Source organism: Barbus barbus (genome assembly GCF_936440315.1).
Source record: "Barbus barbus genome assembly, chromosome: 23".
Classification (NCBI taxonomy): domain Eukaryota; kingdom Metazoa; phylum Chordata; class Actinopteri; order Cypriniformes; family Cyprinidae; genus Barbus; species Barbus barbus.
Window position 1 is genome coordinate 15,738,493 of NC_136751.1, and position 18,572 is coordinate 15,757,064.

At 37.4% G+C, this 18,572-nt stretch overlaps 2 protein-coding genes across 3 annotated transcripts; one reads left to right on the forward strand and one right to left on the reverse strand.

Moving 5' to 3' along the window:
- The first annotated feature begins 266 nt into the window (after positions 1–266).
- LOC306843170 (nucleobindin-2-like) lies at positions 267–13,493 on the forward strand. 2 transcript variants are annotated; one of them, XR_013781810.1, is made up of 13 exons: positions 267–428; positions 963–1,088; positions 1,460–1,567; positions 1,672–1,804; positions 2,069–2,172; positions 6,141–6,326; positions 6,562–6,652; positions 6,731–6,789; positions 6,889–6,981; positions 7,078–7,562; positions 7,859–8,029; positions 12,266–12,326; positions 12,432–13,493. XR_013781810.1 is itself a non-coding variant. In XM_079374470.1 (13 exons), exons 2-13 carry the CDS (start codon positions 963–965, stop codon positions 12,512–12,514), a joined length of 1,305 nt encoding a protein of 434 aa, XP_079230596.1. In that variant the 5' UTR covers positions 273–428; the 3' UTR covers positions 12,515–13,493. The 2 variants fall into 2 exon arrangements, 1 of the variants encoding a protein (XP_079230596.1); XM_079374470.1 differs by having other exon boundaries at positions 273–428; positions 7,078–7,167.
- Positions 13,494–13,558: 65 nt separating this feature from the next.
- On the reverse strand, positions 13,559–18,285 carry LOC306843004 (uncharacterized protein; the record flags this gene model as incomplete). Its single annotated transcript, XM_079374251.1, has 5 exons — positions 13,559–13,747; positions 14,519–14,629; positions 14,716–14,755; positions 14,982–15,066; positions 18,075–18,285. The coding sequence occupies 5 exons, from the start codon at positions 18,283–18,285 to the stop codon at positions 13,559–13,561; spliced, it is 636 nt and encodes a 211-aa protein (XP_079230377.1).
- Positions 18,286–18,572: the final 287 nt, after the last annotated feature.

An 18,572-nucleotide genomic window follows, 5' to 3' on the forward strand; every position in this document is an offset into this window, starting at 1 on the left:
ATGACCCACCTACACACAACACAGACACGAGTGATGACAGCTGTTAGTGTGGCATTCTGTGCAGCGCTGAAGAAGCGTGATTGACAGTGACACTCGTGTAACGGTGGACTCGTGAACGCCACGTACCTCTTCTGACAAGCGTACTTGCCAAGTTACCATGGGAACCTTTGACAGACAGATAGCATGTTCAATGACAGAGCAACGCGAAAAAACAAAGGCGGAAGCGCGATGGTTCCTCCAATCACCAGAGCGAGGGGCGTGGCTACATGTCTGAGGAGGCGGGGTTTACATTGAGGAACTGTGTTTAGCACACATCAGGTAAAACAAGTTGCAAATGAACTGTCAGAGAGGTTATATCTGTGGCGCTTGATCGAGGCGAAAACAGCAACATCGAGTTTATATAAACAACTCTCAGGGGATCTTTTAGGGTAGGTGTTCACCTGTTGCTCCTTATAAAGTCAGCTGCTGTCTCCTGTTTTACCACTGATGATGCTTAAAGACACGAACGGTGGAGTAATACAGTTTTGTGTTTATAGAAAAATAGAAATTCAGAAAATAACGTCATTTAGTAGCTAATGTGTTGTACATTGTCGATATGATTTCAGTCTGAACACATAATTTGAATTTGTTTACTCGTAATTTTTGAAAATGTTAGATTTAGAATGTTAGATAGATAGATAGATAGATAGATAGATATATTTTTTATTCTAATAGCAATAATAATAATAAAAAAAAATTAATTATAATAATAAGAAATTATTTCTTCTTATTATAAAAACAAATAATAAATTACATATTTTATTAAAGAGATAACTAGAGTTCTGCATCATTTAAGATACAATTATATTATAAAATAATTAATAATAATAGATCATTTACACATCTTCATATCTCAAACATGCAGTAATTCTGTCTGGATAGTCATCTATGTCAGAAATGGTGATGTTCTTGTCCTCTCACAGATGTGGGGACCATCACACTTCTGCTTGATATTCTGTCTCTGGGCTTGTTTGGATGCACTGCCAGTTGCTGTGGATAAGACCAAAGTGAGCCCTCCAGTAGAGCAACTGGAGACACCTAAAAGTGTAGTAAGTAATATGATTTAATAATGTTCTTTTCTCTCTCTGTCTTGAAAAAAAAACAACTTATGAAAATGTCTTTATACTAATAATGTTCAAATGTAGTGTTAAAATTGGTGTGACGCTTCTCTCTAATATGCAGTGTGAAAACTTCAGACAGGTTTGGTAAGCAGGCATTTCATATGTGATGCTTATAATAAGCTGTGCCATAAAATGAGAAAGGAGTGCTCAGCTTACATAGACACTTCACTCTCTGATCTCTCAGTCATTTCTCTGATTGCTCAGTCATTTTGCAAATGTTCACATAGGTTTAAAAAGATTTAGTCTTCCTAGTGTTTTTTCCTTACTCCACTCTGTACATCTAATTTAAATTAATTTAGGACACTGGACTGCACTATGATCGATATCTCAGAGAGGTTATTGATTTCCTGGAAAAGGACCCACATTTCAGAGAGAAACTTCATAACACAGACATGGAAGACATCAAGGTATTGCACTGCTTTATTTCCCAATTCTACTTTGCAGACTGTCTTAATCGGATTATCTAAATACCCTCATTGCTAACCTCTTATTCTCTGTGTGATGGAAACAGCAAGGGAAACTGGCTAAAGAGTTGGACTTTGTCAGCCATCATGTGCGAACTAAACTTGATGAGCTAAAGAGGCAAGAAGTAAACAGACTGCGCACCCTAATCAAAGTCAAACAAGACATAAATGGAGAAAAAGGTATCGCGGGAGCACTTTACTTTTGTTATTGTTTTGTGGCTCACATTTGCCCTGGTGCATATTGTGAAATGTCCTCCACCATCTTGGTTTCATTTATGATCACAATCACAGAGCACATATTTGCAAGGATACAGAATGTTGTATCTGAGAGTGCCATTTATCAAACTCCCCATATCACAGTTTACTTTATAAACCTGTAACTCTGGCCTGCTGCAAAGACAAGTAACGTATATGAAAAATGACATGCTCTTAATTTCCCTAAAGGTATGACAGTGGACCACCAGGCACTTTTGAAACAGTTTGAACATCTGAATCACATGAATCCGCATACATTCGAAGTGGAGGATTTGGATCGCCTCATTAAATCGGTAGGCTCCATATCTGATTTGCTGTTGGTTTTATTCTACACTCACAGTTTTCACACATTTTCATTCAGGGCAACTTTTTTTTTGGTTGGTGAAATAAAAAAATTTATTGGTCATAAATATTTATCAAATTTAAATATTGCCTTATTATATATTAAACATGTTTATATAAATAGATTATATATATATAGAGAGAGAGAGAGATAGATAGATAGATAGATAGATAGATAGATAGATAGATAGATAGATAGATAGATAGATAGATAGATAGATAGATAGATAGATAGATAGATAGATAGATAGATAGATAGATAGATAGACAAAATTGCTCTGTTGGCTGTGGAGTCAAGACATTTGCAAATATGATTAAAAGATGAATATGAGACAAAACTACAGCATGTCACATTTTATTATTAGCCGTTTCAACACAAATATGTTTTACTAAATAAAAAGCACAGCACTTTTAGAGTTCATCCCACTCATTGATGTGAGCATAAGTATTGGGACAGTTTAACATAACGTAGATATAAAAGATTAAAAGCTATTATTTAGTTGCAGATCCCTTGCACACAATCACAGCAGTGAGTTTGTGACCCATAGACATCACCAGACTCTTGGTCTCATCCTTTGAAATACTTTCCCCAGCCTTTAATGCAGCCAGTTCCAATTGTTGTTTGTTTTGGGGAGTTTCTGCCTTTACTCTCCTCTTCAGCTGGTGAAATTCATGTTCAATCAGATTTAAATCTGGAGATTTACTTGGGCAATCTAAGACTTTCCATTTCTTTGCCCTTATAAATTCCTTGACTGAACTGGCAGGGTGTTTTGGGTCATTGTCCTGATGCAATATGAAGCACTTTCCAATGAATCTGGTGGCATTTTCTTGAATATTGGTAGGCAAGATGGTTTTGTACCTTTCCAAATTCATTCTGCTACTGTCGTCATACATTAAGTCATCAGTAAAATAGACAGGGCCTGTTCCAGAGGCAGCCATGCATGCCCATTCCATGACACCACCTCCACCATGCTTTACAGATGAGGCTGTATGCTTGGGATCATTTGCAGTTCCCTTTTTTCTCCACATTTTTGCTTTTCCATCACTTAGATAAAGGTTCATCTTTGTCTCATCGGTCCATAAACACAGTTCCAAAACTCTTCTGGCTCACCTTTGTGCTTTTTTGCAAACTCAAATCTTGCCTTTCTATTTTTGGTGCTGGTCAGAGGTTTGCATCTTGCTGTGTAGCATCTGTAATTCTGTGTCAAAGTCTCCTGAGGACAGTAGATTGTCAGAGCATCATCCCAGCTTTCTGGAAGTTGTTGGTGATTTTACAGACGCGTCTTTTAGGGTTCATTTTCACAGCTTTTATGATTTGTCTGTCATCAACTGCTGTTGTTTTCTCAGCCAATCAGGTCGTTGTTGGTTGCTGGTGTCACTGGTGGTTTCCAAACTCTTGATTTCTCCATGCCCTTTGTTTTTGCTAGAGCTCTAACTGACTTCTTCTTTTCTTTTAGCATCTAAATTGCTTGCTTTTCTCTCAAAGTCAGCTACCTCATTTTCATCCTGGTTTGTGTGTGTCATCATCGAATGCAAGATTCAGAATGCAGAAGTAATGGATATAACTGATACGACACATTCCCTGCTTTTAATATCTGAAGAATTAATGCAACCGGACACAGCTGATCACTTAGAAAGACCTGTGAGGCAACTGTTCCAATACTTATGCTCACATCAGATAGAGGGATGAAACTCTAAAAGTGCTTGAACTTCTCAGCTGGTAAAACAATCTGTGTTGAATCGCCCAATAATAAAATGTGACGTTCCGTAGTTTTGTCTCATATTCATCTTTTAATCATGTTTGTAAATGTCTTGACTCCACAGCCAACAGAGCAATTTTGTCTTTACTGTTCCAATAATTTTGGAGGGCACTGTATATACAGTCATGGCCAAAAATATCGGCACCCTTGGTAAATATGATCAAAGAAGGCTGTGAAAATTAATCTGCATTGTTAATCCTTTTGATCTTTTATTAAAAAAATTCACAAAAATTTAACCTTTCATTGGATAATAAGAATTTAAAATGGGGGGGAAATATCATTATGAAATAAATGTTTTTCTCAAATACACATTGGACACAATTATTGGCACCCCTAGAAATTTTTATGAGTAGAATATCTCTGAAGTATATTCCCATTCATATTCACAATTTTGAGCACTTGAACAATTATGAAAATTAAATTATCCAGCCATGGCTTCATGTTTCACAGAAATATAAGTAGGAGGGAAAACAAAGCCCAAATTCCCTTAATCATCCATCACAATGAAAAAAAAACAAATAATATATTTCTGATAATTGAGCTTCACAAATTATTGAAGTGGCTTTATGAAAAGAGCTAGAGCAGTGAAAATTCCCATTTCCACCATCAGGGCAATAATTAAGAATTTCCAATCAACATAAAATGTTACGAAACTGCCTGGAAGAGGACGTGTGTCTATATCGTTCTAATGCACGGTGAGAAGGAGAGTTTGAGAGTTTGGCTAAAGACTCTCCAAGGACCACAGTCTCGGAGTCAGAAAACCTTAAAAAAATTGTCAAACAGCACCTACATTACCACATGTTGTTTGGAAGGGTTTCAAGAAAAATTCTCCTAGCTCATCCAAAAAAAAAACTCCAGCATATTCAGTTATCAGACACGACTGGAACTTAAAATGGGACTGGCTTCTATGGTCAGATGAAACTAAAAAATTTGCTTTTTAGCAGCAAACACTCAAGATGGGTTTGGTGAATACAGGGATAAAAAGTACCCCATGTGTACAATGAAATATACTGCTGTATTTTTAATGTTGTGGGCCTATATTTCTGCTGGAGGTCCTGGACATCTTGTTTAGACACATGGCATCATGGATTCGATCAAATACCAACAGATAAAAAATGAACATCATAACCTCATCAGGTATTATAGGAGAAAATTTAGAGCTGTTAAACTGGCAAATGGCAAATGGTTTAAAAAAATATTGAATAAAAGGGTGCCGTTAATTGTGGCCAATGTGTATTAGAGAAATTTTTTTTATTTCATAATGATATTTACCCCAGTTTAAATTCTTATTATCCAATGAAAGGTTAGATTTTTGTGTATTTTTTCAAATAAAAAAGCTCAAAAGGATTAACAATGCAGAATTTTCGCAGCCTTCTTTGATCATATTTACCAAGGGTGCCGATATTTTTGGCCATGATATATATATATATATGCACTATGACTATGGGAATTTATTGATTTAGCTGTTTCTCCTAGTGTATTTGTGAGTAAAATGCAGGTAATTTTGTCTCTGTGTAACTGCACTTGTCATAAAATCTTATGATTTTATCCTGGTAGCTCAGTATAGAGCATGATGTTAGCAACACCATTGTTATGGGTTCCATTCCTAGGGAATAAAGGAAATTATAATATGTACACCCTGAATGCAGTGTTGCTTTGGATAAAATGCATAAATGTAAATGTATTGTAAATATGTGACATATTTAAATGTAGAAATGTAAATAAAAAATTCCACATATTTGTAGCAACAGATGAAACAAATTTATTTTGTACACAATTTTGTGTACTTTTGCAACTTTGCTGCTATATCACTGTCATAGTTGCAATTTAGATTCATTCACCTTCCATTCCATTCATCCATTCACCTTATTATAAGTCAGAATGATTTTGAAACTGATATAAAGGTAAACAAGTTAAAAACAGTTGCTTTAAGTGCCCAAAATTAAATTCAAAGCAAAACTTCTTTGATTCTTTTGATTCAAAAAGATTATTTTCATGTTTGATTTGGACACTGTCATCAGTGAGGGTCAACAGTCTTCGTTTGTATTATTCACTAAGTGCAATTCAATATTATTTTCCGATGTTGGATGAGGATCTATATAATGATCTATTGGCCTCCACACATTTTCCTCTCTGTTTCCTTATTTTGTCAAATTGAGGCCACTAATGACCTGGAAAACTTCGACAAGGAACGACATGAAGACTTCAAGAGGTACGAGATGGCAAAGGAACACGATCGGAGGGAACATCTTAAAACACTGGATGAGGAAGCACGCAAAAAAGAGGAGGAGCACTATGAAGAGATGAAGAAGAAACATGCAGACCATCCCAAAATCAATCACCCTGTAAGCTAAAGATACATTCTTTGAACTATTATAAAAATCAAAAAAGCTAAATTGTGATATTGAGAAATTCATTCTTTTTTTTTTTTTTATTTAATTGACCATATATCTGACTTCTCCAATCATTTCGTCCACATAAACCTCGCCCCTTTTTTCACATTCAGCTCACATTCAGATCCTTCTCCATCCATCCAACCAACAATCAATGCATAGATTTGGTCTGTATGTGTGTAAATAGGGCAATCAAGACCAATTGAAAGAGGTCTGGGAGGAAGCTGACGGTTTGGATCCCAATGATTTTGACCCAAAGACATTCTTCAGCCTACATGGTGAGATCAGTGAGCCGCTCTGTTCTGAACACTTAGATTATATCACAGCACGACTGTGACATCTGTTTGCTTTTACAGACACTAATGGAGATGGCTACTTTGATGAGCAAGAGCTCGAGGCACTGTTTACCAAAGAGGTTCCCCTTAATAACCTTTCTATTCAGAGCGATCATAATAGAGTATTTTGAGGATTTTTATGGGGTGCTAAATCTGATGCTTGTGTCCACCATGTTCAGCTAGAGAAAGTGTATGATCCCACACATGAAGAGGATGACATGATGGAAATGGAGGAGGAGAGACTTCGCATGAGAGAGCATGTGATGAATGAGGTAGGAGCATCATAGCAGGGACTGAATTCTTCTTTGTGCTAATGATATTATTTCAAAGATGCTTCACTAGTAATCATGTTTTGGTTTTGTCCATAGGTCGACACTAATAAAGACAGGCTTGTTTCACTTGATGAATTTATTACGGCCACAAATAGAAAAGAATTTCTAGAGCCAGATGGATGGGAGGTAATGTTTTTTTACTTTTGGGGTCAACATGAAACAAAGACTTCCATGTCTGTCAACTGCTTTTCATTAAGAATAAAGGTTCACTGCTGTTCAAAAGTTTGGGAATAGTATATTTTTTTTCTTTCCTTTGAAAGAAATGTATACTTTTATTTATCAAGAACACATTAAATTCATTCAGTGACAGTAAAGACATTTATAATGATGCAAAATATTTCCATTTCAAGTAAATGCTGTTCTATTCATCAAAGATTCATGAAAACATGTATTGTGTTTTTCACAAAACTATCAAGCAGCACAAGTGTTTTCAATGTTGATAATAATAAGAAATGTTTCTTGAGCAGCAAATCAGCATATTAGGATGATTTCTGAAGGATCATGTGACACTGAAGACTGAAGTAAGGACTGCTGAAAATTCAGCTTTACCAACACAGGAATAAATTACATTTTCAGATAGAAAATAGAAAAGAGAAAAGATTAAAATAGAAAAGAGTTATTTTAAATTGTAATAATATTTCACAATATTACTGTTTTAACTGTAATTTTGACCAAATAAATGCAGAATTGGTAAACATAAGAGACTATTTTCAAAAACACTAAAAAAATACTTACAGACCCCAAACATTTAAACAGTAATGTTCATTTCATAAAATGTTCTTTATGTAAAAATGCCCTTTGTCTGCTTCCTCTCGAGACTCTGGAACAGAATCCAATCTACACCGATGAAGAGTTGAGAGAGTTTGAGGAGCATCTTGCTCGAGAGGAGCAAGACCTGAACCTGAGGACAAATGACCTGATGAAACAGCGGGAGGAGCTGGAGAAACAACAGGAACAACTTAACGCCCAGAAAATGGAGCTACAGCGGGTAGGAGAGTGGAAGATTAAGAGAAACAAATAAATGAATAAAAACTAGATAGGACTAATTTTGACGCCAGATATTGAGAGAGAGAGATACACAGCTTCCCACAGTCCCGGAAAACCTCCAAACATGAACGAATTTCATAAGTGTAATTTGCAGACCTGGAAAAGTCATGGAAATTAATAAGATCCTAAAAGGTCACGGAAATAGATGGATATTTCTTTGTTTGATATATATATATATATATATATATATATATATATATATATATATATATATTAGGGCCGGGACTCGATTAAAAAAATTAATCTAATTAATTAGAGGCTTTGTAATTAATTAATCGAAATTAATCGCATTTTAATCGCATATAAATATTTGACCTGAGAACAGTGAGAAGTAAGTTTTTTTATATGGATTTTTACATTTCCCATCCCGTCCATGTTCACTGCGGTTTGTTTTTGGCTGTTTCTCAATATGCGTTCTTCAGCGATTTTTTTTTTTTTTTTTTTTTTTTTTTTTTTTTTTTTTTTTTTTTGGATTTCTTGATTCTTGAATTTTTCTCTGGGTTTTTTTTTTTATTTTTATTTTTTTATTATGAAAATCAAAAAATGTACAAGCAAAATAGGCTTTAACTGAACAAACTTAAGACATAGAAAAAAATCACAATTTCAGATACAAGGCAGACACAACTAAGTTATATACATTGTACATCATTAACATCAATAATTAAATATAATTTAGAAATAAATTAAATAAATAAATAAAACAAATAAATAAAAAGAAAATACAGAAGGGGTTACAATATATTATGAGTCACTAAATTGGTTGAAAAAATTAGCTAATGTAATAGCTTTATTACTTTCAAGTGTATGTAGAGAAGAAGCAATAATTCTAAGCTCATTTATGAAATGAGGTATGCGTTCTTCAGCGATCTTGCGTCCTTGTGTTCTCGTTCTACGTCATCATTAACCGTCGAAGTTCAGTTCCAATTCTCAAGAACGCAAGCATAGATATATATAGAATGACAACGCAAGTACAGAGGATGCATGAAAGTGCCCGGATATGTTCTTGAAACTGAGGATGCATCGAGTGCAGACTTGAGAGAATCGAGCCGTTAGAAATCACAGAAAACGCTGTGGGTGGCCGGTGTACGGAAGCCTGTAAGCTTTAAAGTCGCTCTCACAAATACTTAACGGCTCTTCAAGTTGAAAGTAAACATTTATCGTTTTGTTTTGGTTAATTTTAATAAATATATAAGACCCGGAGAAAGTCTGCATTTTTATTGGCATATTAAAATGAATCTGAACAGTAAAACATATAACGCTGTAAAATAAAACAATACAATTATATGAAAGTAATATCTATAATAGTATGAAATGTTTTAATAAGTTATGACATTTTGTAATATTTATTGTTCATTGGCCGTTTCTTATGCTGAGACTATGCGGTCAGTTAAGCAGGAATGCAGTACATCTCAGTTCTCATAAGTGTGCGTTCTGTGTTCTCGCATCCTTCCGAGTTCGTTCTTCCAAGGAAGCTTGGCAAGACCGGTCTCTCCACGAGAACGCAAGTCCGTTCTTTGCGTTCTTGGAATTCTGAACGCTAGTTGGTGCTCCAGTATAATCAGTCCGCCGAAACTCATCCAGTGAGAAACGTTCCGTGGTGCAAAAATAAGTGCGATTAAAATGCGTTAAAAAAAATTAACGCGTTATTTTTGTGTAATTAATTAATCTAAATTAACGCGATAAAGTCCCGGCCCTAATATATATATATATATATATATATATATATATATATATATATATATATATATATATATATATATATATATATATATAGGTCCTTCTCAAAAAATTAGCATATTGTGATAAAGTTCATTATTTTCTGTAATGTACTGATAAACATTAGACTTTCATATATTTTAGATTCATTACAACACAACTGAAGTAGTTCAAGCCTTTTATTGTTTTAATATTGATGATTTTGGCATACAGCTCATGAAAACCCAAAATTCCTATCTCAAAAAATTAGCATATCATGAAAAGGTTCTCTAAACGAGCTATTAACCTAATCATCTGAATCAACTAATTAACTCTAAACACCTGCAAAAGATTCCTGAGGCTTTTAAAAACTCCCAGCCTGGTTCATTACTCAAAACCGCAATCATGGGTAAGACTGCCGACCTGACTGCTGTCCAGAAGGCCATCATTGACACCCTCAAGCAAGAGGGTAAGACACAGAAAGAAATTTCTGAACGAATAGGCTGTTCCCAGAGTGCTGTATCAAGGCACCTCAGTGGGAAGTCTGTGGGAAGGAAAAAGTGTGGCAGAAAACGCAGCACAACGAGAAGAGGTGACCGGACCCTGAGGAAGATTGTGGAGAAGGACCGACTCCAGACCTTAGGGGACCTGCGGAAGCAGTGGACTGAGTCTGGAGTAGAAACATCCAGAGCCACCGTGTACAGGCGTGTGCAGGAAATGGGCTACAGGTGCCGCATTCCCCAGGTCAAGCCACTTTTGAACCAGAAACAGCGGCAGAAGCGCCTGACCTGGGCTACAGAGAAGCAGCACTGGACTGTTGCTCAGTGGTCCAAAGTACTTCTTTCGGATGAAAGCAAATTTTGCATGTCATTCGGAAATCAAGGTGCCAGAGTCTGGAGGAAGACTGGGGAGAGGGAAATGCCAAAATGCCTGAAGTCCAGTGTCAAGTACCCACAGTCAGTGATGCTGGTGTTGGTCCACTGTGTTTTATCAAGGGCAGGGTCAATGCAGCTAGCTATCAGGAGATTTTGGAGCACTTCATGCTTCCATCTGCTGAAAAGCTTTATGGAGATGAAGATTTCATTTTTCAGCACGACCTGGCACCTGCTCACAGTGCCAAAACCACTGGTAAATGGTTTACTGACCATGGTATTACTGTGCTCAATTGGCCTGCCAACTCTCCTGACCTGAACCCCATAGAGAATCTGTGGGATATTGTGAAGAGAAAGTTGAGAGACGCAAGACCCAACACTCTGGATGAGCTTAAGGCCGCTATCGAAGCATCCTGGGCCTCCATAACACCTCAGCAGTGCCACAGGCTGATTGCCTCCATGCCACGCCGCATTGAAGCAGTCATTTCTGCAAAAGGATTCCCGACCAAGTATTGAGTGCATAACTGAACATAATTATTTGAAGGTTGACTTTTTTTGTATTAAAAACACTTTTCTTTTATTGGTCGGATGAAATATGCTAATTTTTTGAGATAGGAATTTTGGGTTTTCATGAGCTGTATGCCAAAATCATCAATATTAAAACAATAAAAGGCTTGAACTACTTCAGTTGTGTTGTAATGAATCTAAAACATATGAAAGTCTAATGTTTATCAGTACATTACAGAAAATAATGAACTTTATCACAATATGCTAATTTTTTGAGAAGGACCTGTATATATACACACATATATATATATATATATATAGAGGGAGAGAGAGTGTTATTTTCACTTTAAGTCCACTCTATATTGAAATCTTAATTTCAATAGTTTTTATAAAGCAAGGATTCATTACATTGCTGAACAAATGTCAATAATGCATTTGTATTCTTACAAATTATATAAATTGTAAATAAACATTGCATCCAAAATAAAAGTTTTAGTTTACATAATATATGTGTGCATACTGTGTATATGTATTATGTATCTATAAATAAAAACACCTGCAAGTATATACAAATTTAAAAATGTTTTGTTTATATATTAAATATAAAATATAAGAATATAAATATGTAAATGTATGTGCATGTAAATATTTCCAAAATATATACTGTATGCATGTGTATTTATATATACATAATAAATATACACAGTACACACACATATATTATGTAAACTAAAACTTATATTTTGGATGCGATTAATCACGATTAATCGTTTGACAGCACTAATATATATATATATATATATATATATATATATATTATTGGTCTTTTGTTGTTTTGATTGCTTCTGTTGTCCGCATTTGTAAGTCACTTTGGATAAAAGCGTCTGCTAAATGTAAATGTAAATGTAATATTACCACCCCCCCCCCCCCTCCACACACACACACTTTTAAAGGAGTGTATATGATTAATTTATCGTCCACTGCTTTTATCTTATGCTGATATTGTTGTCCCTAAATATTCCCTTTATAATACATAATGGAAATGTCTGAAGCTAGTTTTCTCTCGCTTCAACACTTTCTAATATACTGATCTTCTCTTTTAGGCAGTAGAGCACATGGAGCGCTTGAAAACACAGAAAACAGAGCCTCCAGTGCAGGCCAAAGGTCAGTGTAATTGTTTTACATTTTTCTGGTCAAAGCCATTTTGCCTCATAAGGAACAAAATATTAATTTTCTATCATCATATTTTCTTGTTTTTTATGAATGCAGTACCATCTGCTGTGGAAATACTACCTGGGGACAGTCAGCCTATGTCACAAGGTCACCAGCAAGACCTTCCCGCACATTCTTAGCAGCTAAAGCTCTTCTTAGTGTCTGTTATATGTTTATCTGTTGTATGAGGTGTCAAATATTTCCATCCTCGCATACAAAAGGACCATTTACTGTCTCTTAACAAAGACCTTGGCTTTCCTTGAAATGATTAAACAAATCACTGTGGTAGTATTATCAAACATATGATCTGTGGACAATCACACTTCTCTTATCAAAAGTGCAGATAGTGAGGAAAAGGACTGTACTTGAAACTTGTGTTTAGAGAAATTAACTGCAATTTTATTGTTTACTGTTTCATGTCTGATTTGCACAATCTTTGTACAAACATGGCCAAACGTCATAAGATATATCTCTATTCACATTTAGACATTTGATATTATACCTGGGCAACAAAGTTCATGTCATGTTAAATGCCCCACAATTCAGCAATCTTCTTTTTAACATATTTTTATAGAAAAAGAAAAGGGTAACATGAAAATACAATTAAGTATTCTTATTGTACGGCACTTCCAACGAAAAGAATAAATGTGTAAAATAAAGGTGTAGAGAATAAAAAATACACAGGATAACAATAACAATACCATTACTGTTGTAAGTAAATAGTGTTTTTTTTGTTTCTTTGTTTGTTTTTTTTGTCAGTTTCATGCTACAAATTACAAAACGATGCTAATCAGGCCTATATTTAATTCAATTATCAATGTATCTTTTTTTTGCTTTAGATTAAAGTCAATCCTATCCCAATTTTGATGAATTACTACTGCAACACCAGTTAATTATTTCAAGCTGTTTTATTTTAATTAATTATGGTTTCATGGTTTTCAACCAGTGTTCTACTGTAAACAATGTATAAATTTAAAGTGTAAAGTAGGTATGGATTGTTTGGTTGGTAGTTTTTTCTTTTTTTTTTTTGCCTTGTTTGAGTATCCTTTGTGATTTCAGGAATAAATGACTGTGCTTTACATTTCTCTACAATGTATTAAATTATGTCAGCTTCACTAATTATGTGCTCTAATGATTATCACTGAGATTTTTTTTTTCAAACATGAAAAATCAAAAAAATTAATTTAATCCAGGATCTGTTTTTTGCCATATGAATCACTGAACCTTGATTTAAGGTAATCATCTGACTTAACAGGAGGATATTTATCTGATCCATTGCAGCATGAAATAATGGCCTCATTATCTGGTTGAACAAAGACCAAAAACTGACGTGTGCTGGAGTCACCTGCAGGGGGCAGCAAAACCCTATGAACCTGAGGGCCAGAACAAAGAAAATAATTAAATAAGCATTGCCTGCACTGCACAAATAAAATTAAATGCCACATTAGTTAAAAAATAAATAAATAAATCTTACATCAGCAGTGTTGGGGGTCACGCATTACAAGTAACGCGAGTTACGTAATAATATTACTTTTTTCAAGTAACTAGTAAAGTAACGCGTTACTTTTTAATTTACAAGAAAATATCCGAGTTACTTTTTCAAAAAAGTAACGCCAGTTACTTTTGTTCCATTTATTGACTGACAGTGCGCTGTGTCATGCTGTTACTGTAGTTCTAGACTAAATGTGAATGTGCATTAATTCATTCCACTCGCAAAAAAACTGATTTAGTATTCATCAAAATGAATTAAAACAAATGCAGAGATTAATATAGAATATGATCCAGTTCAACCATACTAAGCAGCAAAAATGACTTTAGATAAACTAACAATTGTGCTTTGTTGTTTTTTTTTATTGCTGAAGAGTGTTGAACCTTCTTCTACTGCACAGACGTGAATTTACTCTTCCTTCAGCCTGAGGTCTATTCATTACACATTTTAGTGTGAAAGGGCTTTTACATTTGCTATGATTAGAATTTCTTGTATTAAAAACAAGCCCTGCTCATATTTAAAAAGTAACGCAAAAGTAACGTAACGCATTACTTTCCATAAAAAGTAACTAAGTAACGTAATTGGTTACTTTTTTAGGGAGTAACGCAATATTGTAACGCATTACTTTTAAAAGTAACTTTCCCCAACACTGTACATCAGACACATAGACATCGCTGGTCCACCTTTGCATCAGGTCTGCTATGTTAATCAGAACTGTTCCAGGAATGCTGGGGGTTGAAATTAACTTACCAGCCCGGTTCAGAACCTGAAATGCACAGAGCCTAAATGATAGAGCACCACATTAAACATGATAATGAAACTTTTCTCATCTTGTCCTATACTGGTACTCACCTGCAGTCCACCCTCTGAGCTTTGGAAGAGCAAAGTGATGCTTAATCAGTGTTCACCGCAGCACAGTTGATTTCACACAATAAGTGAACATCCTTCACACATGCGCTGTTCACTGGAGGGTAGTACAGAGTCCATTCAGAGTTGTTCCATTCACATCACCTTAAAACAACCCACATCATTGAGGTCTTGCAGATCTCCCTGCCACTGATTCACTGGGAGCAAGAAGTAATGCATATCATTTACATACTTATGATATGCTTATATGCGCTGAGAAGACCTCTGCTTCCAGGCCCAAAGCAAGAGCCATCGCTTGGAGCACTCTGAGAGAGAGTTCCTTACAGCGCTGGAAAAATTATACGAACACATCTCGAAAATCATCAACTCCTTCTGAAGGCCAATTCTGAACACATTGACAGTGGAGTGATGTAAAGTTTGGGGAATTCCATATATGTGACCCTGGACCACAAAACCAGTCTTAAGTAGCAGGGCTATATTTGTAGCAATAGCCAAAAATACATTGTATGGGTCAAAATTTCGATTCTCTTCCGAGGAAACGTCAAACTGTTTCCTCTAGAGGACGCTATGGGGAACGCCTTTGGCATGACCGGTGTCTGAAGCATACATCTAAACATGACAATAACATTGGCCGGTGACATCACTACTGACTTAACCACAGTATAAAATGGTGCAGAGAGAACACATCATCTTTGTCTTCACTGCCGTTTATGTTAGCAGAAAGCTAAGCACGACTGGAGCACATGTTCTCTTGCCAGAGGCTTTGCTTTGATACCTGCAGTTTAACACGGCTCGCAAGTCGTTTGTGTGGTGAAGAGCAAGCATGTTCAGCTCTCAAGAGAGTTTATTGTGCTTTGTTGCATTCATTGCTTATTTCTTTGTGGATAAGCGTGAGTTGAACATGCTCTGCTCATGAGGAGAAATCCTATGCTCATCTTTACCCCCTTTCCACCAGGTGCTAGTTCAGAGCCAGTGCTAGAGCCAGTTCTTAGTTGGTTCGACTGCGAGAACCGGTTGCTTTTCCACAGGCTAGAGAGCCAATACAGAGCCAGGTCTTACGTCACAATACGTTTCATGTTTCGGTTCACTAGCACGGCACAACAGGCTTGTTCGAGGTGCATCAGCGCCATGCAGACCGATCGATCGATCAGCACACAACACACTAAAGCATCGCGAGAGCGTTCCAAAAGCATAAAGAGCCATCTGCTTAAACAAACTATCAACAATGGTGGATGTTGCGTTGCTATTGATATTCATGGCTTTGCGAACCTACATCGGCATCCAAACACGGCGAATCAAACGTGTTCACGTTTAGCTGCTATTTCAAATATGGCGGTCCAAAGTTTCTGTTTGTCTTTTTGGTCACGGTAACCCCGCCCCCAGCCCCTGACGCAAGCGGTTCTTCCTTCTAGCCCAGCAATGTTGTGGTGCTACTTATGAACCGCTTTTCCTGGTTCGTAGCTGGTGTTTTGGGTGTCGAAAAACAAAGAACCGGTTTGAAACTAGGCTCTGGCTCCAAACCAGCAGTGGAACTGCCTTGGTGGAAAAGGGGTGCTTGATGCATTCGCGAGGCTACGAGGGGAGGTGAGCGTTTCACTAATTTCCCGAGTTTGTAGATAGCGTTCGCATGAGTGCGCTCGCCTCTCGCAGGAATACCGATGCATTCGTGGCAGCAGTAGCAGGTTTGCTACCCGCCATTTCTCCCAAGGGGGACCATGCTGTGCGCTGATGTGAGATTTCTCTGCCTGTTGCCAGTGGGTTCCAGTTTATGGGCATAGAATGGAAAGGACCTGACGGGAAATCTTTCCCTATCAGTATTTCCTGTTGTTTATAATTCCTTATACATATTGTATAATGTTTAATGTGGATATCTATTTGGACATATGATTCATATTTTGTCCTTATCAGGTAACCACATTATACTGCTCTCCGGGAGCATTCCTGCTAGGACTGTAGGTTGAGCTGATCCTCCTCACCTATGAGTAGGTGTAGTTGAGTATTCTGCTCGCTGGAGACAGGAGCTCGATTCACCTATGGTCACCTATGAGCACACCGCTCCCAACTGAGCGTCTACGTGTCTCTTCCGCTCCTGGGAGTCGGGCCCTCTGCTCTCTAGAGCTCCGTATAGCAACCAATCCATGTTTTGTTAAGTGCACATGCTGAGCACTCTGTGCACTTTTCTAAAATCCACGTTTATGCTAAGTGAGCACACTGAGCATTTTGCGCACTCTTCTAAATCCTTTATGGTAAGTGTGATGTGATACTAGCCTTATTCCCTTTCTCTGAGTTGGCTCAGGCCCCCACTCTTCTTATGTATCCTTGGTGATACTTTCATGGTTGAGCTTGGTAGCACTGCCCTTGTTCCAGAGGGTCACCTGTGAGCACGCCGTTCCTGACTGTGCGTCTGAGTTGCCCTCTCGTTCTGAGAGTCAAGTCCTCCGCTCCCTGGAGCTCTGTAAGAAAATAAATCATTCTGGGTTGATAAGCACTTTCTGCCTCCCTGTTAGGCTGCTCTCATGGCTGAACTTAGTAGTGCTCCCCTTGCTTTAAAAGGTCATCTGTGAGCACACTACTCCCAAGTCAAGTGTTTATGCTCGTATTTGTAGGTATAATGATCTAGAGCTCCTGTCTTGTGATTGCTTATGGTTGAGTTGGTGAGGCTCCCCTCAACTGGAGGATTTTCTATGAGGTACACCAAGCAATTCCAGAACCACATATGCCGAACTAGTGCTCTGCTACTCCTAAGCTTGTTTCATATCAAGTCATATAGTCATATCAAGTCCCTAGGCCAGTCCTGGCCTCAGGTGACCCCTTACCAACGATACTTCTAAAATCCATATTTATGGTAAGTGTGCACACTAAGCTCCTTGCGCACTTTTCTAAAATCCATATTTCTATAATCCATTTTCTATAACCTATGTTCATGGTAAGTGTGCACACTAAGCTCCTTGTGCACTTTTTAAAAAATTCTTTATGGTGAGGGTGACACGATCCCTTCATTCCCTTTCTCTGTGTTGACTCAGGCCCCGGTTCTCACCTTGGGCCCCACTCTACTTATGCATTCTTGATGTTACTTCTTTAGGCAGGGAGTTTGCTACCAAACTCTGAGAATCTCTTGTGAGATCCTACACTCTAAAAAATGCTGGGTTAAATACAAACCAGTGCTGGGAAAATATTGGACAGAAGACATGCTGGGTTGCTTTCAGCCAACAGTTGGGTTAAATGTTTAACTCAACATTCTGGGCAGTAACCCAACCGCTGGGTCTAAACAACCCAGCCCTGGGTAAAATATGGACGAACCCAGCGATTGGGTTGTGTAGACCCAGCATTTTTTTAGAGTGTACGAGCACGTGGTAGCCCGAGGTAGCCCCCTAGGTGACAGGCCAGCGTTTGGTTATACGGCAACCTAGATACTCGGCCGTATGCTTCTGATTCCAAGCTTTCGAGCTCCTCCCTGGGTTCAGACTTCCAACGAGCCCAGCCCTTAACAGGTACGTTTTTTGGGTTACGCAGCTCAGGCCTTTGGCCGAAGGGAATAGTGTCACAGACAGCCATCAAGGCGTCGTAGGGGCAACTCCCATGGCCATGGTAGAGTTGGTACTTAGTAATAATAATAATAATTCATTACATTTATATAGCGCTTTTCTGCTTTTCTAAGCACTCAAAGCGCTCTACATTGTGAGGGGTGGTGTCTCCTCGTCCACCACCAGTGTGCAGCATCCACCTGGATGATGCGACGGCAGCCATAGTGCGCCAGAACGCCCACCACACACCAGCTTACTGGTGGAGAGGAGACAGAGTGATGAAGCCAATCAGTGTAAGGGGATGATTAGGAGGCCATG